The 22,913-nt window shown below is 40.3% G+C and overlaps 1 protein-coding gene across 1 annotated transcript in view; it reads left to right on the top strand.

The window, feature by feature from the left end:
• The first annotated feature begins 1,314 nt into the window (after window positions 1–1,314).
• The window catches only part of LOC128719739 (homeobox even-skipped homolog protein 2-like), a 53,478-nt gene continuing 31,879 nt past the window's right edge, over window positions 1,315–22,913 (top strand). Inside the window, exon 1 of the mRNA XM_053813368.1 lies at window positions 1,315–1,738. Within this exon, the coding sequence (XP_053669343.1) occupies window positions 1,315–1,738 (424 nt within the window). The remainder of the gene's footprint in view (window positions 1,739–22,913) is intronic.

The raw sequence follows: 22,913 nt of genomic DNA, 5'->3' as shown, positions 1-22,913 counted from the left end.
CAGCTGTACATAGAAAACTCCATCCTCAAAACGCCCCTTTTCGGTTAAGCCGCGCCCATTTTCTCGCCCGACCTCAATGGCGGAGCTGTATAATGGAGGCGCTATGTACTGTGTAATGCAAGCGTAAAGCACAGCGGGCGATAACTAACGCAACAAAGGCACAAAGGAGCGAACGAGCGAGAAAGAGAGAGCGAGAGAAATCGTGCGAGTTTCGTAACGTTCTCGCTCTAAAATCCGATCTCGCTGGCCCGAAGTCATGCATTTCCACCCCAGAAACACACGCTACGCACAAAAGCATCATCAGGGCCGTCATCATCTCGGTCGCGGCGTGGGCTCATTGCAGTTCACATTTCACGTTAGGATTTCAATCGCGCTTGTACTCGACACGAGATGAAGTAGTGTTACGCTCGTTTCGCTGGTGTTTTGCTTGCCGCGTACAATCGCACGGGGTAGCGTCGTTTGCGTTGTCGGTGCCGCGTTGTTTTGCGTGTGATACTTTGCGATGGTGTGTTTGTTTTTTCTGCTCTTCGCTTGGTAGTTGAATGCAGCACGCCAACCTGTAACGTTCGACACCATCTAGCGAGTGATGATAATGTCGTCAGTGGCGAAGTGTTAGACAGAAACACACACACACATACTCACACGGCAATTAAGAGTCCTTACGTGCGTGTGAATTAAATAATGATAACATTCTCACATGATGTATGTGTGTGTTGGCTGGTTTTTGTGCTTTTAGTGTAACTATTAACCGTGTGATGAATGCGCAAGCTGTGGTGAATGGAAGTGTGATGATGTCCACAAATAGTTTCGGTATAGAATAATGTATTGGCCATCAGCCATTAGTATCCTGGACGCGCACTGGCGTACCGCGTCATTGGGCGCCAACAAACGGCAATCATATATTTCCAACAAATCACCCATCATCCTGATGATTCTCCCAAATAAATAGGCCCCCTCGAAGTGCTCGACCAGCACCAGGCCTTGCGAAACGAGTTTCGCGATAGCATTGATTGCTCCAGTTCCGAATAACTGAGCAGCAAAAGAAATCCGAAAGGCAAACAATGTGTAGCGCAAAGTAGTCGTTCCGTCAGCAACGTAATAAGCTTCAACAGTGTTGGTGTGGTAGTGGTCCCGATTCGACCGTGTCCTTCGGTTCTTCTAGGCGAGTAGTTCCACAAAAAAACAACACACACATACACAATACTAGGGAAGAGGCGTTCGTTTTTGGTCCATTTTGTTCCCGATTGAGCAAGACTCGGCTCGCAGAACGTTGCGCTCATCGCCCATCGGAGAAAGCGGTCCGCGGTGCGAAGAATGAATCTGGAGCCCTTGCCCCGAACCGAAACGATACACGTTACCGCACCGGCCGCAGCGGCGGCAGCAGCAGCAGCGGCCGCGGCCCTTCACCGTCCGGTACAGACCATGCCGCAGCGGTCGCCGTTCGCGATCCAGGAGCTGCTGGGGCTGAGCAGCAGTGGCGAGTCGACGCGCCCGAGCGGCGTCGTGTCGGCGGTCACACCGTCACTGTATCCGACCACCGTCGGGCAGGCATCGTTTGCGGCAGCGGCCGCCGCCGCCGGATGTGCCGACCCGCACCAGATGCAGATGGCTGCGGCATCGCGGATGGCGTACTTTAACGCACACGCTGCCGTCGCGGCCGCCTTTCTGCCCCACAACATTGCCAGTGCGGCCGCCGGCGGTGGATCGTTGCAGCTACATTCGGCACAGTCGGCCAACAGTAAGTAGACGCAAACTGATTCTAATTAGTTACCTTCAAACACATCTTCCTCAAATATATGTGCAATACATAAGTGATTCAGTCAATTATTTACTTCAGTTCTTTCATATGTAACAGCAGAAGACTTCTTCTAAAAAATTTAGTAAGAGTTCGATTTGGACAAATCGACAAATTCAAATACAAATATTGGACCCAAAAACAACTTATTATCAGTGGTGAGAGTTCACTGTGTATCATATATGTTATTTATTAATACATAAACGTTTAAACATAAATCAGAACCTTTTTCAAATATTCTGTCAAGTTTTCGAATCTTTCGTTAATTCGAACCAGATTCGCTTGTCTCATTACAAAGCAACAAATAATCTCAAATTGAACAATTTAATCATTTTAAATCAATTAACAACAACAATTTAGTAAAATAAATCGCAATGCACACAAATTGACTTAATCAATGTTAGCAATATTAACTATGGTTTGATGTTCCTTTCCATCTTTCGACTAAGAAGTCTTGAAAAATTTTTAGCGACACTTTTGTCTAATAAATCCCTAAGTCCTAAATCCTAATATATCGAATAAGTTCCTAAAATTATACAGAGACTTCTGTTACCTTACTGTTGATCATGTAATTGACATGAAGATATCTTTTATCTATACATTATTTGTTAAAATCTCTTTTGCATATTTTTTTAAAGGATTACTTGTGAATAATTTTTTTTTTTTATTTCAAATATATTCCTATTACCCGGGATAAGGTGAGCTTTCTCTGTTGGACTGAAACTTGAATCTGTTTGGAGAAGGAAATATATTCAAACGAACATTAATTGTATCTTAAATTAAGCTTCCTTTCGTTATAAGCAATACGGCTTGGCCGTTCTTCTCGAATAATATAAAGAAAAAGTTCAATTTACTTTAGGTGCATCATTCTTATCACTGTTTGAAATGTGTAGTTCCGTGGGGATGGCAAACACCAAACATATGTGGGGGCGCCCGGTAGCTTAGCGGTATTGGCACCTGCCACGGCCTTACTCTTATATTTTGGCATTGTTATTATGTGACATTAATAGTGATGTTGTATGTATTATCAAATTACATCATTGTGGAGAGCACTTAATCTCATTACACATAATTACTGAAATTAAACAGTTACGTTAAAAAAAGTCATGCAGTAAGCATACAAAAATATTCTAGTTTTAAGAGATGTTAACTATTTCGCTCTTAATTAAGACCCCAAACTTTCAAAGCGAACAATTCTATTGAAAAGAATAAATTTTAGCCTAATGGAGCAGACGATTGTTTAGTTACGTTAATATATTGAATGCTAACGGTAACAAATGAGACAAAAGTAATTAAGAAATCGCATCAAGCGTAAGAAAACAAAACCATAATTTAATTAATCAAGATTGAGATAATCGTGTTATAAAAAATTGTTTCTTTCTGGAGTAAATTCCTTCTAACAGATACCATTGTACTAGTGATAATGGGCGAAACAGTTCATTTATTTCGGTTTATTAGTTGAGTGTTTCGAATTCGTTACCTTAAAGAACGCAATAAATTGAAGAATTTATGGTTTCAAACTTATTAAACAAAGTTAATTGTAAAATATTTGAAAATTTATATATTATATGACTATATAGTTCTTGCCATGCATTCAGATAGGAGCAACCGCTATCATAATATGTGCTTCTTTCATGTTTTGCTGAGAGATTTCCTGCCCAGCGGTACATCAAATTAACAATTAGTTACATGAAGCTTATTATCTAATTTTTTAATCATTATTCTATTCTTCTTCTTCATGCGCACAACAAACTCAAGAGGTCTGCCATTTCTGGTGCTCTTTGCCGTTATTTACCCGTAGCTAGATAGTCAGTCTTGCGTACGGAGGTTTCGTCCGGATGGGATTTTTTTACCGGCCCCGTCGTGTGAAGACCGGTGCCGGTACCAATACACCATCGAGCCGCCTCCATTCTATATAATTTATTATAAACAACAGAAAAAAATCTCCCAAAGAGGAAATCCGCTGTTGTTTGTTCAGGTCATTTTACTTACTTATTTCTTGTTTTGATTTTATTATTCAATGTTTGAATCACTTCTAATTACTTTTATTAATCAATTTACAACTTTATTTTCTAGTTGCTTGTCGTAATTGAGCATATTTCATATGATTTTTTACATATTTGTTCATATTTAAGGATTTATACGTGCTTATTTTATTTAACATTGGGAATTATCTAACTAGTTCAATACAATTTGATAGAATTTCAAAGTGTGCAACGTTTAGATCCTAAACGTTTTCCAAAATGTATCTCTGAAGAATGCCAACGCGCTCTTCGCAAACACTCATAAAAAACCGCTAAACGCCGAGAGAGAAAAATTACTGGCCTACCTGATTCGTGGCTAATTTCGCACGTTTCTCATGAGTACCTGCCGCTCGTAAGGCAGCACTACGTTCATTTGCACAATTGCATACCACAGTGTCGCGTGACACAGTTCCTGCGTCACAGGATCGCTTCGAACTCATATCGTGCGACATTAACCGTACTGCATGGGCAGGATGCTGCACCGGGCGCATCACTGCATGTCGCATAACTTTTTTTGATGGGAGTTTGTTTGCTTTTTCGGTGTCCTATGAGCTGTCCGAGGGCAGCCAATAGTGAGGTTGTAAACGAGTCTTGTGGCTACTTTTGAGCGTTCTAATTACCTCTCTTCGTTGTTCTTTTCATTTTGTACGCTGGTAGCTACCATGGAAACCCAACTCTCCGTAGAAGTAGTGAAAACAAGTTTTGCACACAGCCTACATTGATCATACGCGGTCGGGAGGGTACACACTGTAATGAATTGATTGAATTGAATGAAGCGATTAATGTGATCCAATTGTAATTCGGAATGTCGTGAGATCCATTCCGTCTCACAATTTATTGAAAATATAAGATTTCTGGATTCTTCACAATATTGTTATTCTTAAACTGCTAGATTTCATCCTGACACTTTGGGATACTCTTTGATCGACCTGTAAAAAAATCGGTATCCTCTTCCCGAAAACGACTAAGCCTATTTGCGAAGCGCGAGAGCGCTGAACAAACACTGTGGAATGTTGGAAAAGGATATGCACAGCACGGCTCAGCCAGAGAGGATAAGCGCAACAATCGAGTTCTTGGAGTCCGTGGGGTCTGAGGAATGCTTGAAACGAGAGGAAACGCGTGAGTGTGAATAGTACGTGGGATGTGCTGCACTTTTACCTCCCTCAGCCATACCCAACCGAGCCAGGTTCATTCTACGTGTTTAGCCGGCTGTAAACGGCTGCATTTCATCATTCCTTAACGAGTTGGTTGGATGTGTGTGTGTTTTTTTGTTTGTTTGCCGTAGTTGGCTGTGCGACGGCCATGGAAGAAGAATGCTCCGGTTTTTTTTGCGGAATTAATTAGCCCAGTGAGACAGGGCTTATTAAGAATAAATTATGATAAATCCAGGCGTGCGGGTTAATGTGTCAAGTGCTATAAAATGGCGAACAACAAGGAATATGCGTGTTGGGCGCGCAATGTAGAAATCGGTTCTATCAATCAGCTCATCCCAATTGGCTCAAATGTTGCACCCAACGCCTATAGTAGTCACTAATCGAGAGCACAAATTACTAAGGTGAGATCTGTTTTATTCTGAACATAAAAGCACTAGAATAATTAACAATTATTACTACCATTCAATCATTCGAAACGAAACAATAAACTGGTCAAATGGGCCAGGCTGGATTATCCAGTTGTTATCGGGACAAATACTGTAATAATCATTAAATAGAGTTATATTAAAAAAAATGGAATTGCACCACTCTATAAAAATGTTACAAATTTTGTGTTAAAAAAACACAGTTCCACATGCATTTCGGTTTCAGTAGCAAATGACGATTAGTTTACCGACGGCATATTAATCATTAGTGCAGATTGCGCGATTGCTTCACGTCGCTTAACTTATCTTGATGTTATACAATCTCTTTGGGATTCTAATATGAGTCATTACGATAAAAATAGATTTTAACTGTACAAAATCGTAAATCTTATAACACATCAATTAATACTCATGACCAACCCTATACATGCTATAATTTGATTTTCTAAGCATTTTTAATACTTCTTGCAATGTGTTGTGCTCGTTATATGACTTTTACTATAACTTTAAGAAAAACTCACATAAAAACCTGTAAATGTAATAGGAGCCTGAAATCCTAGTGCAAAAAAAAAAAACAAACAAATACCATAAAGTAAGCGTGTGCAAGAGAATCAGAGAGATAGAACCAACGGCGAAACGAAGGGTACAGCAAGAGCAGAAAGCCGAATCAGAGCAGATTTCAACGGAAAGTACCAAAAGGAACAGGATGGGTAAGGGCGGTAAGGGAAACGGTGTATATGATATTCTTCTGTGCGCACGTAAATAATAAAGCCAAAAATTTACAGTGTGAAATAAAACAAACAAATGGAACCGTTTGACGATGACGATGAAAAGGCAAAAAAAAGACCGGGAAGGAAAAGGGCAGAACCCCGGATCCCCTAAACCCTGGATCCAAACGTCGGATGGAGAGGTGCTGTTGGGAAAGGGTAAAAGGATGGATGAGGTGAGTGGGGTGAGGAGGGGAAAGCGGGAGAGGGGGGGGGGGGGGGTTGTAGATAGAGAGATGGTGTGCTAAAAGTATAGGAACATTCCAATCCTGCACATACACACACACACACATACACGCACCCGTACATCCACTAATACTTGTGCATTCCTGGTAGGGTTGTACCTTTTAGTCATTGTTATCAGTACATTGGCTTCGAATGCAGTCGGTGTTGTCGGGTTGGTGGGTGAAAGGTGATGAGGAAGCACTCGGCCTTTCATACCCTGGCCGTTTTGCCGATGGAGCTAGGTTGAGACGGTTCGCGCGTTGGATGCTGCCAGATGATGTTACGGGCATAGAAGAGACGAGCCGGGGCGGGTTCCGGCGTGGCTAGCGTTGAGTAGCTGTTATTTTGCTCCTTGTTTTCGTTTTGCTCATATCATTACGGTGCGATGCATCTCACAAGCTTAGGAAAATCCATCTAAGCAGGCTTCAGCTAGCTCCTATCTGCTCACACTTACCGTAAAGAGGTTATTTTTCTCGCACTCACAACGCCTCCCTTCTATCCCGATAGTTGCTGTTTACCTTTCCGCGATTATTACGTGATTATAGACACTAATAGTTGGCTCCATTGGACATCTTACGCTTTGCGGATCTTGATAACTGGTGATGATTTTTTTTTCTGCGGTACACTCTGCCGTTCGAACATTCTCATCCAGACATTGGTTGGAATTATGCGGAATAGAGACATGTTCATGGGCAGTGGGCTTGAAGCCACCAACGTGTGAAGGAATGACTTCAGGAACACGTACCTCTCTTGGGATTTCCTGGTTCCTGGTGCATATCTACGTACCTCTTTGCCTCCATGACCTATACTTTCTAGCCTTTTTAACGTGGCATGCCATGCACCTGGAAGTCACGAGGTTCATATTTTGAGTCTCTCTCTCTTTCTCTCTCTTTTTCCAGAACTTTACTCCTTCGGTATGTCGGATGCTAGACACAGGAAATGGGTAGTACGGTATAAGAACCGAGACCAACTGCCGCTAATAAAGTGGGTTAATCTGCTGCGCACTTGTACTACCGCTCGGTACCACTACGTACAACTGCAATTCCAAATGTCCTGGGGATCCTGAAAGTCGACAACCGCGCATTGTCTTCCATGGCTAGGTTTTGGTGATGCTAATATGCATATGAAGGGAAAGTAAAACCAAACCGGCAGCGAGAAGGAACACCATTTTCACCTCGCGAAGCACGAAGGCTAATTAATGGATAGAAACGAGACATAGTCGTAAGCTTCTTTTCACGTCCCTGAGATGGCATACATGGCATGGAACACATTTTCGTGAAAGAGTGTTACCACAGCGATGTTTCTTTTGTGAGGGGCATGTTTGTGTGCGAATATCACATAATTACCACATAATGGTTTTGAATTATAGCAACACCATTGAAATAACATGGAACAAAGCGACGCGTTGCCTCGTCTTTAGCGCTTAGCCATAGACATTTCAAAACGAGACTTAAAAGAATTTAAAGCGCAATTCCGGTAAAAAAAAAAAATTCTATTGTTAATTGCAATCTTATTAAATCCCTGTATTCCTGCACGATATTATATGGAATATCCTTTTCAAGCTTTGGCATTGACCTCAAACTGACATTCGTTATTAGAGTGCCCGGTAGGAGTGTTCCAGGAAAATTATTACAAATCCGTTGGTCACTTTTTCACGCCCAACACAACAAACACTTGAACCGTTTCACTCACGTCGCATCCCAACCTGACACCTCGTGTAAGCTGTTCACTTAAGGCTAGGATTAGACGAAAATCCTATTGTCGAGTTGCGAAAAGGAAAGCATTTCCAGGAAAACCCGGTGCCTTGGTGTGCCTTTTTCACTCATCCGTCCAATTTGTTGTTGCGAGCCTGTCAACAGCGTTTGGTTTGCTAGCTCCGGGTGCTGATTTGTTGTTGTGGACGCTGATTCAAAGCAGTTTGTTAAGTGGATTAAGTGGATTCTGCGAATACCCTTACCCTAGAATAGACTTCCAAAAACACAGCCGCACGGTAGCACCGCATTACAACAAATGATCAGTTGGTGCATCAGGCTGGATGCTTTTTTCTTTCAGCTTGGCGCGCAGACGACGAACCGTTTGCGGCAAGGGAAGGAAAGGAAGCACTCTGGCAGGAACGGAAAAGGCACCCGGAAAGAACGGCACAAGGATACGATTGAATAGTTTGCGGTTTGCTGGCACGCACTGTGATGGGGTTCGTGGGATGGAAACAGGAGGTGCAGTATCAAATTTCTCTACCCTTGCCCGGTACTACGAAACGGAACGCACCGGGAAACGGGTGCGAATATCGGGCATTCCTCGGGAATTGCCGTTCTTCCTCTCCAGTGCCACACAGTCCACTTCCTGGAACGATACCATTGGCATACTTTAAGGACTCTTCTTTGCCATTTCTTTTCAACACGTGACACGTACGCTTCATGGCCTGCTCCTCCGTTTGCTACGCGAACGCGAGCAGGAATGCTAGCAAACGGCGAAAGTGACAGTGTGCGAACGCACACGCAGAGAGAGAGAGAGGGAGGTAGAGAGAAATAAAGGATTAAAAAAATAAGAATAATATCATCTCATCTCACGGCATCAACTGGAATTGGAAAACGAAGAAGGTGTGAACATTGTAAACAAAACACAAATCAAAGGCAATCTTGTCAAGATGTCTGTTTTTGGGACAATGAGCATTTAAAAGCGTTAAAACCTTTACCGAAGGATGTATGAAAAGCAAAGCAAAAAAAAAAAAACCATTACACTTCTACGCACACATCACCGTACACCGTGAGCGTACGGTGGTAAGTTAGGCGATGGTGGTACAGGAAAAATGTATAAAAGGATGCTATTAAGTCTCTCGCACACGGGGAGGATTAGACGTGTAAGGGAAGACGCACTCAGGTAAACCGAGAGACCTGGCATTACAAGTAAAGCGTGCTGAGAAATAGTTAATCTTACAAAAATAAACCGCCTACGGATGAGGCTGTGCTGTTGACGGTTGTTGTGTTGTCGTTTTCCACTGTTGACTACTGCTTTCCTTTCAATGTTCCTTTCTATTGCAGTGGATGTTTTATTTGGTACAGAGGATGCATCAAATTTCGTAACCCGTTTTCATTTCGCTGATATTTGTGGCCCTCGGTTTGGAGCTATTATTACTGTACGACGGACGTTGCCTAGAATTGATGGTGATGGTTGGTTGGTTGGTTCGTTTTTTTTTGCCAAATATTTTTCACACTTCACACACTCACTGTCAACATCATAGAGAGGAATTTATTAGCACGAAGGATCTTCAAGGGTGTAATGGTCGAAGACAAAAAAATAGCAGGGACAAACAACATACGGCGATAAAAATTCCAACATTTTAAGGAATGTGGATGTTTTATGTCCCGGTAATGCAGCACACAGAAAAGAGAGACGAAGAAAAAAAAACTTATATTACGAACGGAAACGAATGTAATGACTGTTTTCCTACGGTCGTCTAGCACTAACAAAGCCAACATGTGCGTTTTGAGCGGTGTTGCTAACGATGTGATGACACTAACCTCTTTCCACACCAGACACACCGTGATTTCGCTGCCTTTTTTTCCTTCGTTCGATGGAATGTTTCGCGTTCGCACACCTTTGACCTCCCGCCCACGGGCCAATTCATTTCAATGAAATATTCTGTGTTTTTTTTCTTCCCTTTGACATGTCGCACTCCAACACATTAAGCCTCTGAGCCGCAAAATGATGTACCCACCCTTTCGGATGAATCAGTTCCCGTTTTTTTTATCGATCGTATCGATGGGAAAGTGTTTGGCCATCGACCATTACGGCAGCAATAATAAAGCGGACCGTCAAAACGTTCAAGATAACCTCCTTTTCTGACAGTTTACGGAGCTCATGAATGGGGTCTGTCACGAATGAGAGATAGAGAGGGAACGATACTTACTTTTTTCAATTTGTCAATCTTGATAGTTTCGGCACGATTGTGCTCCGTTCAGGATGCGTTACGGTGTGCGTTACGCTATCGATCGGTGTCGTCGCGAAGCGCTTGTTAACGATCGAAATGATTCCGAGGGCTTGTCCGATACTGACTGCCGAGGTTCCAAAGCAATGTGACAGTGATGACAGCTTTCCGACTCCCTTCGGGTGTCAGGACGTCGGAGCGGAACGCGCGGCTTCTAGTGGTCTTTTAGTGCATACCAAGCGCCTACTACGCTCGTGGTCGTGACAACGCGTGTAAAGAAACTTTGAAATCTTGCCTCACTGTGCAGGGGCGGGTGTGTACAACAATGGGGTAGTTGTAACCGCAAAGACCCTCTGTCACAACCAGCGAATAGCGAACGGGTTTGGCGGGATCGATTTTTTCTGCATAGCCCCGAGAAGGTAGCCAGTATCATTGGGATGGTTTGATGAGGCGCTGTTGGGCGCTCATCCCGTCCCACGACACGACACGACGAAGGGACGTTTGTGTTAGTCTTCTAAGCATGATTTCTTGCTCACTTTTGCGATGTGTGTTGCGATGATTACTATTGTAAGGGCATTGTTATGACGATAAGTTGACAAGAATGGTTGGCCAACTTTTTTTTCCCTGCGTCCTATTCACTGGGTAACGTTCGTGAGTGGGTGTGTATGTATAAAGGAGTTCCATCGAGCCGGATCAGAAATGATGGCTGCATAATTACTGGTGCACGGGTTGTGTACCTGTAACTGTGCAAGGTGTATACTAATCACTCATCAGCTATGCTGAAGCATTGTTGAATATATGTGTTCAACTACTATTTTACAATAAATAAATAATCTTTTCCAAAATTGTTGAATACAATTCCGATCGAAGAACATTCCTAACCTCCTTCCCTACGCACAATAAACTACAATACCGCAAAGAATACACATCACGCCGCTGGTTCTATGAACACTCAAGGGTTAATATCCTTCAACAATGCTTGATGAATCCTAATTAGGCAAACCCCTTCTGAATAGGAGTTTCGCTGTACAGCGCATATCGATCGGTTTCCCTGGTGCAGCTTTTCGTTGTTCGGCTCCGCTGGAAGGCGTGGCCTAACATTTGAAGTACGCAAATATTACAACATCTTGTTCAAATGTTTGCTATATTTTGTTAAGCTAAAATTGGATTCGTGTGGATGCAGTTTGGCGACACACATTTGATTCGTAAATCTTTTGTGGCATTATTATTATATATTTTTTATAAATTTCGGATGTTTTTATTTATTTTGCATTCGATTGGTTATTTTGGTCGAAAAGGCAGTACCGTTTTAACGAAAAAAGATTGAATTGTTGATTGAGCTTGGAAGAACAGCTGTTGTGTTTGTTATTACAACATTCCGAGAAAAAATGTAACTGTTTTTATGATATTTCTCATAAGAACCTGAAAATACAAATGTCTTTTTTTATTTACCTTATGTTGGAAAAGAAGTGTGATGCTGATTTAAAAAAAAATAGAATTAAAATTTTCTTTTTCATTTATGTTGACGCAATAACCTTCAAATCTTGTCTTAATATTATTTTACTGGCCACACCATTCCAATCTGCAACATAATGATGTAGAGTTTCATGATTATTATAAAAGTTTTTTGAAACATTTCGTGCGAAGTAGAATAATATAATAAATACTTCAAAATTGTTTAATAAATTAAGCTACTGCTAGTTACATGAGCTCACTTTGAAATGATCAGCATCACTACAGAAGATATGACAAATCATTCATCGATTCATCAATTCATCATACCGTCTGCAGAAGTTATATTGAGATAATGCATCAATTCAAATATATCTTCTGTAATATTTCTCCAGCCTAGTCTAGTAATAAATTAAGCAACTCACGGTTCAACAATATGTACGGTTTTAATTAAAATATCAAATTATATCCGCTTCGACTATGAATACAATTTTAGCTAATTGATTATTTATTTATTGGAGACTTCTTGTTTTTCATCGGAATAACAACCTCAAGAGGTCAAGGCCTGCTATTTCTAGGATTCTTAAACTTTATTTACCCATAGCTGAATAGTGCGTAACAATTATTGGAGACTAACTAACCGTGAACTAGCAAAAGTTTAAGCAATATAACTAGGAGTGGAATATTTATTACTTAAATTGATGTTGCTATTAAGAATATTATTTTCGTACATTAAAATGAGATAATTTGGAAAAAAATGTTCAATTTTAGTCTATGTGATAGAAATAGTTGAAGCAAGTTAATTAGCTAGTTGCATGGTTGTTTGATGTTAAGTGTGTAATGGTAGACATGCCATCCTAGCAACGACCCATTGTGCTCTGTCGTTGGAAGACAACTGGTATCAATTGTATGTCGGAAATATTATAGGTAATTAAAGTGCTGGTAATTAATAGCCCAATACTTCCAGACATTCTAGTGCCAAAGAATGAACAATAATTATGCGTTGCTTTAATAAATTAAACAAAGTGTAAAAATGACTTATTTAAAATAAATTAATATAATCATTTTCTAATCTGTCTAGACCTGCGTAAAGCGTTCCTGTGACGAATTACACCGTTACTGGTCGATAGTCAATCATTCCTTATGATACCTCTTGAAATAAGGGCCCTATAGTAGATTACACACTGAACGGGTATTTATTGTTTGAAAGAAGATGCTCAGATTACTATTTGCATAATTTTTAATAGGGGCGTCAATTAATAACAGGGGTATTTCAATGCATCAAGTCTTATATCTTGGCGCTCGGTGGAAGAAATCGAAGGTGGGGAAGTGACTCTTGTCTAGATCGGTCCCATTAATTAGGATTGACTATATGGCTACTTGTAAAAAAAACATGTCAAGTTAACTACTATATGATAGAAAAGATCTAGATGATTTGAAAATATTCATAAAATATTGGATTTAATCGAAACTCTTAAGTTATTTTCCTTTCTTTTCCAAAAAAACATTTAAGCCGTGTTGCTAGCATTAAAGCTGTTATTACTGTTGAAGTTATGTTTACATAAATTATGCAATTCAATAAGGTGTAGAAAGAATGTCTGAATACCAAATAAGAGAATGTCGTTCGGGGTAGTCCTTGCTGTTCCCCACGTCATCCTTACAATCCACAACACAACAGCACATCCCCAAAGATACATACTAAATAACCACTCAAACTCAAATTCCCACTGAATGTTTATTAACCACTAACAATTTCAGCTGCATGGTTCTCTGTGCGCTCTTCTTGTTGATAGTTTTATTTGTTGTACACCTGCCGAAAACGGTCACCAGTTCTTCAACGAGCAACACCGTCCTGGCTGTCTCTCTCTCACGCTTCGAAATATCAGCCTTCGGTCAGGATTTTGCGTCATTCGCAAGCAAAAGAGTAATTGAATATTCATGCACGAGTTGCCTACTTTTATCGTGGTTCTTTATTAAGCTTAAAACACCATTCATTCTACGGCCACACCGTACGGCAGAGGTCGTGCGTTGTGTTCTTTTCTCGCATGCCTGAAAATGAATTGGAAATTGTACGCGTCGGGGTTTGCTGGTCGATGAAATACCTTCCCAGGGCAGTTTGTTAAGGCTGTGGGGCCACGGCTGCGCTAGCACTGCGTATCGAACGAACGTAACGTAATTTGCACGTTACGTTTCTAAACGGCCGATGCGAGACCGTTCTGATGGTGGGGTGGAAGGAGGGAGAGTTAGGGCGAAACGTCGCTTCGACATCGAAGGAAGACATGCGCACCAAGGACATCGTCTGTTGTCGCGTCGTGGTTCGTGGCCCAGAGTGGCCGGGAACCAACTTCACACCTTCCCAGTTGGGAATCCGGAAAGAAGTTTTGGGCATCATCAGCTTCCTGGTTTGTTGCCTTAAATATTTAATAACCTCGTCCTCCGGTGATGGTTGTTTTTCTTCATTCTGGTTGCTCAATTTGCCTTGTTTCTGTGGTGCTGTTTGTTTGCATGTTTAGTGCTACTGTTTGATTTTGGCTCTTTAGGGCTAGCGCTAGGGCGAGGGAATAGAAATTCGGATAATAAACCGAATGCGACTCCTTAATCGACTATACCTGCTAGGGGAATCGAAATTGGGCGAAACTGATAAATAATTTCCGGCCAGAGGATGAACGTTTCGTATTGGATTATTGCACCCGATTATTTTTGGGTGTAGGTCAATTCATTTAAACAAAAAGTAAGTGTAGAATAAGAGGTTAATATTAAATGGCATGTATTTTTCGAACATTTTCTATTCGGAAAAAGGCAAGGGGCTTAAGATTGCAAACGGAGTTTTGAAATCAATTTAGGCTTACTAAAATTTTACTTAAACCCTGAACATTTAAATCCTTCGATATAAGGCTTTATCACTTAAATGAACCTCAAAGAGCCATTTTGTTCGTTTGATATGAAATAGTTTAATCATTTTTAATTTAATATTGGAATGGAATCTTCTAGTGGAATCTTCCAGCGGGAATCCTTTATGTATTACTTTAATATCCAATATGACGGCTTTTGGCGTACTATCAACACCGCTTGTGTTGAGTGTATTACAAATGGTACAAGGCATTCCCACCTTATATGTGTACACTAATATACTATACTAGTATTTGGCAGCGGCGCTGGTCTTCACACGAATGGACCGAACCAAAATCCCACCCCATCTAGGTACGAGTAAATAAAGTCAAAGAAAGTCAGATATGGCAGGCCTAGACCTCTTAAGGTTGTTATTGTTGCAACACCAATACAGCCTGCTTTGAGCTTTTCTATACAGGACAAACGATCTGGCTGGGATTTGATCCCGGAACTGACGTGTGAGAAACCGAGGCCCTTACCCCTCTGCCCCAATAGCTACTCTGTGCACATACAATAAATATAGATATGACTGTAAAATAATTATTTCGATGTATATCGTTCGTGCTCTGTGCACATACAATAAAAATAGATATGACTGTAAAATAATTATTTCGATGTATATCGTTTAGAGTAACTCTATACACATCAATAACATAGATAAATAAAGCATAAAGACCCCAAACATGGTGAATATGATAACGTTAACTTGTTTCGGATAAGCTTTTTTCATAGAATTCCTCAAATAACTCGAAACAATTTCTAACTTGCCTGCAATCATAATGATGCGATATTTTATGTTTCTGATGAAATTTATTTGGTGTTGGTCCGTAATAACTAACAACATGCAGGATGCAATAGAGATTTGAACTCAGACCTGAAATGTGATCGACTGTGGAATGACTGTAATTAAAATGCAGATATTGTTTCGCAATTTGGTCCAATACACGAAAGATCGTAAATCCAATCTAATCCTAGTCAAGAATTCGGGTAAATTAAACGCAGTAAATTAAATCTACATTGTCATACGCCAATGTCATACTTCAATTGATGCTTTTTTGTATACTTTAGTGATATGGAAGAAGTTTATAATGTCTGACACATTATAAAATGCTAACCTTTAACTAAAAATTCAATCAACCAGCATATAAAATTTCATTTTTAATTATTTTAACATAAAACAAAACAAAAATCGATGATATATAGTGTACTATTTTTTAGCAAAATATCATATCTGAATTCGGCAATGTTTTGCAACTGGTTCATGAACTATGCCTGTGTTGCTTGTGTCCTCACACATCATGTGTCCTCACACATGGGTGCGGAAATCCACACGTTACCATGGAGCGGAATAGAAAAGTTTTGGATTCCAACCCAAATCCGTTAAAAAATGGTATGTACAGCTTATCATTGATATTGAACAGGACCAAACGAATCCATGTGTATCGAATTTCGGTGTAAAGCAAGTTTTTTAGCGCATACAGCAAGAAAAAAGTAGTGGTTGTGTACAGTTTTGTTAATGCTTCTGAAATGAATTCGTTTGTTGAAGGATATTCGGGATAATATTATCATGAAATGTACATAGGGCCAGGTGGTGCAGCTGGAAGCGGTGCAGGCTTCTCTCCCATCAATGCAGAGTTGGTTCTAGATCGTATCAAGCATTAAATATTCAGCTAAAAGTCAGTATTGTGAGCTATTCATGATAGAAATGGCTCTGTAAGTCGTTACTTCCTTACTAACCTGTCAATCGCTACAATCGGTTCGCGATCTTAGAGAGTTCTCCAAATCCTATGCCGCCTATCTGGAGGACGCAACATCGCCATTATTCTATCTCCATTTGGGCCTGGCATGCCTCTATGTAGAGGAAGAGTCCCAAAAGGACTTTACGCGCTGGGTCGTCCGGTGTTATTCTCATGACATTCTGCTTCCACACACGCATGCGGGCCGAAAAACTGTTCAAAGCATCTTCCTCTCGAACGCAGTTAGGAGGGTTTCGTCAGTTTTAGACACAGTTTGGACACATATGTTGTAAGTCGTAACAAAAAGACAAAAAAAAAACACAGAAAAGCATTGTGTTGCATGAATATTTATGAAATTAAATTGTGGCCTGATGTGGCAGTTTAATTCTCATGATGAAAATAATTCGCTGATTATTGTCGCAATGTCTACCTAATTCCATTAACCTCCTTAACTCAGTCGAAGATTGGTTCATCTCTCCAAACTCAGAGAGCTAATTCACTTAAAGTTGCCTTTTACCTTCTCGTAGTCATATAAGCTGTTGGATATAGGTAGCGTTTTATTTTTATTAGATGTTGACTGTTGATTTCTGTTCTGTTTTTGAATTCCTTCCTCACGATTTTATAAATTGCTCTGCAATAAGTTTCTTTTTAGTGCCTTTTTAAATTCTCTAAAGATAAATCATGTAGCGCAATGTGTTTTTTACATTTAAATCCAGTGGCTCTTTCGAATGCTTGCAATGATTGCTATTTTCATTTAGAGTTTAAGTAAATAAAGTCAAAGAAAACCAGAAATGGCAGGCCTAGACCTCTTGAGGTGGTTGTGCCGATAAAGAAAATGAATGCTTCGTTCATTTATGTGCAGTTATTATTTTCTAGGTCTAGTTATTCACTTACATTACCTGTCCAATGGATGGATTCCACTCACAGTTAGACCAATTGGCGATTTTAGATTAGAAATTGTTGTTTGGATCTATTCCCCAGTCTATGTAAATGGCTATAGAAAACCTGTTTAACAAAACCAGAAGTAGAACGGTATGATCTATGTTTTTTTTTTGAATTAATCATAATTTGAAATTAACTTGGTTCTTCTGTATTTCCCTCTTTTCCGTAATTTCTTTCTGGAGAGTTTAAATGGATTTACGGATTAGATCATCTAATATAATTTGAAAAAATGTAACTAGCTACAAAATTATTTCATTCGGCTGTTGGTGGTGTAATTAAGCTTGGCTTTTGGCGTACGATTCGGTAGGATCCAAATGAAGACCGGCGTAGTATGCAATTGACGCAATACATATATCGGACATATATAATGTTACATAGTAGTATATCTTTATCCGGCGTGCTAGGACATATATAATGTTGCATAGAAGTATATCTTTATGAGAGAAATGTTTTTACACTAAAAATCTACTCTGATTAGTGTGAAAAATCGCATTATTTTATCGATATTCAATTTAATTTCATCGTTTAATGTTCGGCACACTTCGAGTTTGAAGTTGTCAATCAAAACTATGGACACATAAAATCAACATTTTAACTCGTCTTGAAATGAAAAAAAATCCATTCGAAACTTGTGCCAAAGTATGTTACAATGAGAGCTATTTCAAGCTCTGTCTGATAATTTTTGTAATTGCAGAAGTATTGAAAGTATTGTTGACTTAAAGTTAAAGTTATTTTTTAACATTGTCAGAACCTATGCAGGCAGGTTGAATGCAATTGGAGTGAAATTTTAGCAACACAACGAAACACAATTGCACCCACATGCCAGCACAATTGGAGCTAAAAATGAAACAAAAAACGGTGAATGAATGAAACAAAAATAAATAATTATATAAATGATAATACCATTGCAGAACTTGCTTGATTCCATCAAACATGTTCAATTAATCGTAATATTCCAATCCAGCTGTGTATAACGGTGACTTTTACTCTGTTGCATTAATTTCATTCGCTAGACAATTAAACCTACCCATAATTAGTTCCGGTGAAGCTTAACTACTTTATTGTCAGATTAGGGACTTTCAATTGCCAAACGACACACCACACCTCGTTTACCGTATTATTGCAATTGCATTATGTGGCCAATACGAACCCACGGATAAAATTAATCTAATACCTTCCGTGCATGTAAATCATAGCTTTAGTTGGTGGAATGCAAACCAAACCGTACTATCGCTAATTCAGTGCGATTAAACAACATTAGCCGGTGCTCAGTGTGATTGGAGTACGCTGAAACCCCCCCTCCGGGAGTAGGCACATTCAAATCGCTTTATCGATCGATAGAAATGTTTGCTAATTCAATGTTTATCTTCTGATTGTTTTCCATCAACATGGTATTTTTCTTTGAATATAACAAATTGTTATGAAAATGTTGAAGGGTACAATCCCTTGATATTTATTAGTAGTAGAAGAATAAAAATGCATTCTATTTAATTACCTTTATTAGATTAAAATGAATGTTCTATACATATTTTTAGACAAATAACATAAGGAAGCTTGACTAATTAAATGGTTTTGTTAGACAAACATAATGTATTTTTCAATACAAAAACAGATAATTACGTTGCAATTAATATCATAGAAATAATGACCTATTAAATCGAAAGATTCACTTATAATTTTAATATTTATGGTCAGTTTTAGACGATTTTTAATATTTCAGTTGGGTTTCTGTCTGTAGCACTGATTACACTTCTTGTCTATCATTGCATCACTCCAGAACTACTCGAATTGCCCGTTTTTATTGGTTGTGAATGTTCTAAGAACTGATATTTATTTTATAGTTTTTATAGTGTTTGTCCTACAGAAAAGATATATAAAATTCGTGCATTAAATACGATAGAATTGTCTAACTTCAAGCTGTAGTAATATTTCAAACAACCGAAGTCGCTAAAATTTACTAGCCAGGCAGTTTTTGAATTATTAACAAAATTTCTTTTTGTGCTAGCAAGCTGAAGCTTAATTCTATGTCAGAAAAAATAAGAATAATTGTATTCGTACAAGAATTTCTATATCAACCATACAAAGCGTATTACTACGAAAAATCTTTTCCGTGAGCAACATTCTATCAAAGAAAATGAACGAAGTTATTGCCAATAGTACATAATTATCTCGAATGAATTGTTTTCAAACTAAGCATCAGTGTCTAGCTTATTACCACTCTACATCATCAAACACATAACCTAAAAATCTTGAAAGAAAAATGCTGCTGTTGTCTATTTAATTTTTCTGCTTCGTTACTGGCCACCACCGCGTTCCACCACCACCAAAACCGACAGGGCAAACGGCGTGCGATGAAAAGCGCGGTAGGAAAATTAGCCCTCCGAGAATAACATTTCCAACTCGCACTGCCAAGAGCGCAACCATTGCCGCTTCCGGTGTGTGTAATGCTATCGGCCATTTTCACGATGATCAGTGCCGTGTGTACCCGGGTGCTGGATGTGAAAACCCATTTTCCTGGTCGTTTCCACCACACTGGCGCGGTTTATTTCGGCCGGTTCTTTTCTTTCCCTTTTTTTTCCTGTAACATCCAGCAAAGGTGGATTTTGTGTCGGATTTTCCCGGCATCCCGTTTTGCCATTACGATACCACTACGCACGTACCGCGAGGCACAACCATTCACAAATACACATCCCGCGGGTTTAGGTGCGCGAGTAAATGGGACGTATTTTTTGCCTCTCGTTCGCAATTAAATTCACCACGGCGCTGTCCTCGAGTCCTTGCAAGGCTCAACCATGGCCGTGGTACGCAAAATTCACCTTCCTTCTATTATTCTATTCATGAACTCGAAGCGGAGGGAGGGGGGAGTTCCTGCGTACATGTACATTTGCATCAGTGGTGGTATATAGCAAAGGGCATTCTTCCATTTCTGTTTTCGCCACTTCCATTCCGAGGGTACCGAGTGGACCTTCAAGCACTTTTAACACAATCACACCATTTGGTTACCATCTCAACATGGGGTTTCCAACATACCGGCCCGAAAAGCAGCTCACTTTGTTTTGTGACGATATAGCAGCCACTGCTTCATTTGCGACCGGAGTTCGCTAGTATGGGTGCGTATGTATAGTTAAAAGATTTTCACTCTTCATCCCCTTTGTTTCGTGAAGCTCGCCCAACAAGAAGAATGAAGATTATTGTCCTTGCACACCAATACCAGTCGGTGGTGACTGCCGTGCCGTCCACTGGGTTAGACCTCGCAGAAAAAACACACTTCCTTCAAAACGTCCCCGTACGCGTATATAAATGAAACACACACGCACACACGCACGTGTAAAAAGATGGACCGGGGGGAAAAGCGAACATAAACGGCCGCCATTACGCGGCTGTCGGTTGGTGGTCGGCTCTTTTATGCTACCGGGAGCAATTTATGCAACAAGATTTGCCGCCGGTCCAAGCAATGGCTGGTTTGCGAGTGTTGGTGTTTTTCGTCTTGCGCACTTCGAACTCACCGCGACCGATGATGACGACGATGATGGTATCGTGGTTGTTCGTGCTTTTCCTACCTTTCACAGCACAAAACCCCGAGCAGTGGATGATGATGGTGCTGAGCTTAGTGGTTCGGCTAGTGTAAAGTGGGACGGGTTGCCCTCGGGGCGCACTGTGTGCCGTTCCGGGCTTTCGTATGATGCCGGGCTTAACATGTTTGTTTGCTCATTTCGCTGTGACTGCGCTGAACGTCTTCAGTGATGACAGCACAGCCAGCGTATCCTTCTGGCCTACTGCGTTAGTGCAGCACAACGGTATTTAATAGACTTTCGAAAGAGAATCAAAGGACAAGAAAGTGAATAACAAAAGCAAAACTCAAACTACAATACTGATATTGTGAACTACCTAACTACTACAACCAAATTTTCAGAAAGAAACGTGAAGTCTCCTACACAATACTGCAACGTTTATAAATAGATTGTCGGATTATTCAGGCGAATTTTTACACATAGTTTCAAGGGCGATTAGAGATATAATCCTACTAAGACAAATAATAAAGGCTACTTCAATTTCAAACACCAAAAGGAATTTGAAATTTTGAACAAATTTGAACAAATAATCCACAAAGTTAAATAAAACCCGTGCACTTCACAGTTAAACAACTCCCAATATGCTTCATACACTGACATTTACTACTAAAAGCAGATATACCTATTATCCGTGCTGTCCGCTTATTCGGCTAACGCACAGATTAACATCGTTTTCACCGTGTATTCAACATTCACTTCTTTTATTCAATTTAATCGAACGTTGAGGAGTTACGATTTGTTCACGGTTCTTTCTACTGCACAATTGCACACTTTTGAAGCCATGCTTTGGAAGGATGTTTACAGCTTGCACTATTTTTGCTACTTTCCACACCGGTTCTTTGTTCCCGTACACACAATTGCAAACAGCTCTCTGTTCTTTAGTGACACCTTTCCCGACAAATCCGGAGTTGCTTTCGGTGCGCGATGGTCCCGTGTCGCAGTGCCGGGTGGGTGCTCTTGTTTGTTTTTGCACCTCTTAAGATGGGAATGACTAAAAAAATCATCAAAGGCAAAAAGTGCACTCCGCACTTTGGAGCTCAAAGAAAGAAAAGCTATTTGAGGAAAGAGAGAGAACGAAGGAGAGGGAGGGAGAGAGCCATAGAAAGAGAGAAGAAAAACAAATTCTTCTTGCGTTTCTCCATCGGCGAGAAACAGACTTTCCAGTGTGCTAAAATTGCATGTTAAGGTGTAAAGCAAAGCATCGATCGAGATGTGAAGCGTTAGCCAAAGGAACCCGATCGATGGTGGATGAAAAAAATGATGTCAAAGGAAGCGAGAATCGTTTAAACTTCTGTGACGTACGGTTGGTTGGTACGCACAAAAACTAACGACGACTTGCGCAAAGAGCAATATCAAAGCTACTAGAACCAACAATGGTGTACTTAGTGGAAGAGACATTGAGCAAACGAGGGAGGCAAACAAGATTCTGTTCGTTATTCACCTTCCTGACGGTATTGCAAAAGGGAAACACAAAAAAAACTACCAAAAGTGGATCGATTGATTTTTTTTCACTTCTGCGAGAGTGAAAACTCAGAACGGAAAGAATCATCGCCGTGCATAAAGCTACAAACCATTGAAGCTACCTTCCCGAATGTTGCGATTACACGTAGCCAGCAACGACGGTAAACTTCCACCGGTTGGCTATGTTTCCAATCCTCTACCGGGTTTATGCTAATTTTAATGAGGAACTCAAGTATCGTTTACGTTTCGTTGCGCTCACATTCCCTTCCTTTCCCACCGCCCGTTTCGCCGCATCGCCATCATTACAATCAGAATAATCAGCCGCTGTAGAAAAGGTGAATAAAACATGAATTGGCAATTTCGCCATCAAGAAAATCTACCGGCACTTGAGATGCGAATTGCCCTGAATGGATCGAATAGATTTGATTATGGCGAAGAAGCCCCGTACGTTCCGGGGGTTGGACGGAATCATCAAAAGAAAGTTCTCAGACATGCGCATATTTCGTTCGTTCCTGATGGTTGGGAATCATAATGTGCATCGTTTCA

The sequence above is a fragment of the Anopheles marshallii genome, chromosome 2 (assembly GCF_943734725.1).
Source record: "Anopheles marshallii chromosome 2, idAnoMarsDA_429_01, whole genome shotgun sequence".
Taxonomy (NCBI): Eukaryota; Metazoa; Arthropoda; class Insecta; order Diptera; family Culicidae; genus Anopheles; species Anopheles marshallii.
This window is presented reverse-complemented; position numbering and strand designations above follow the sequence as displayed.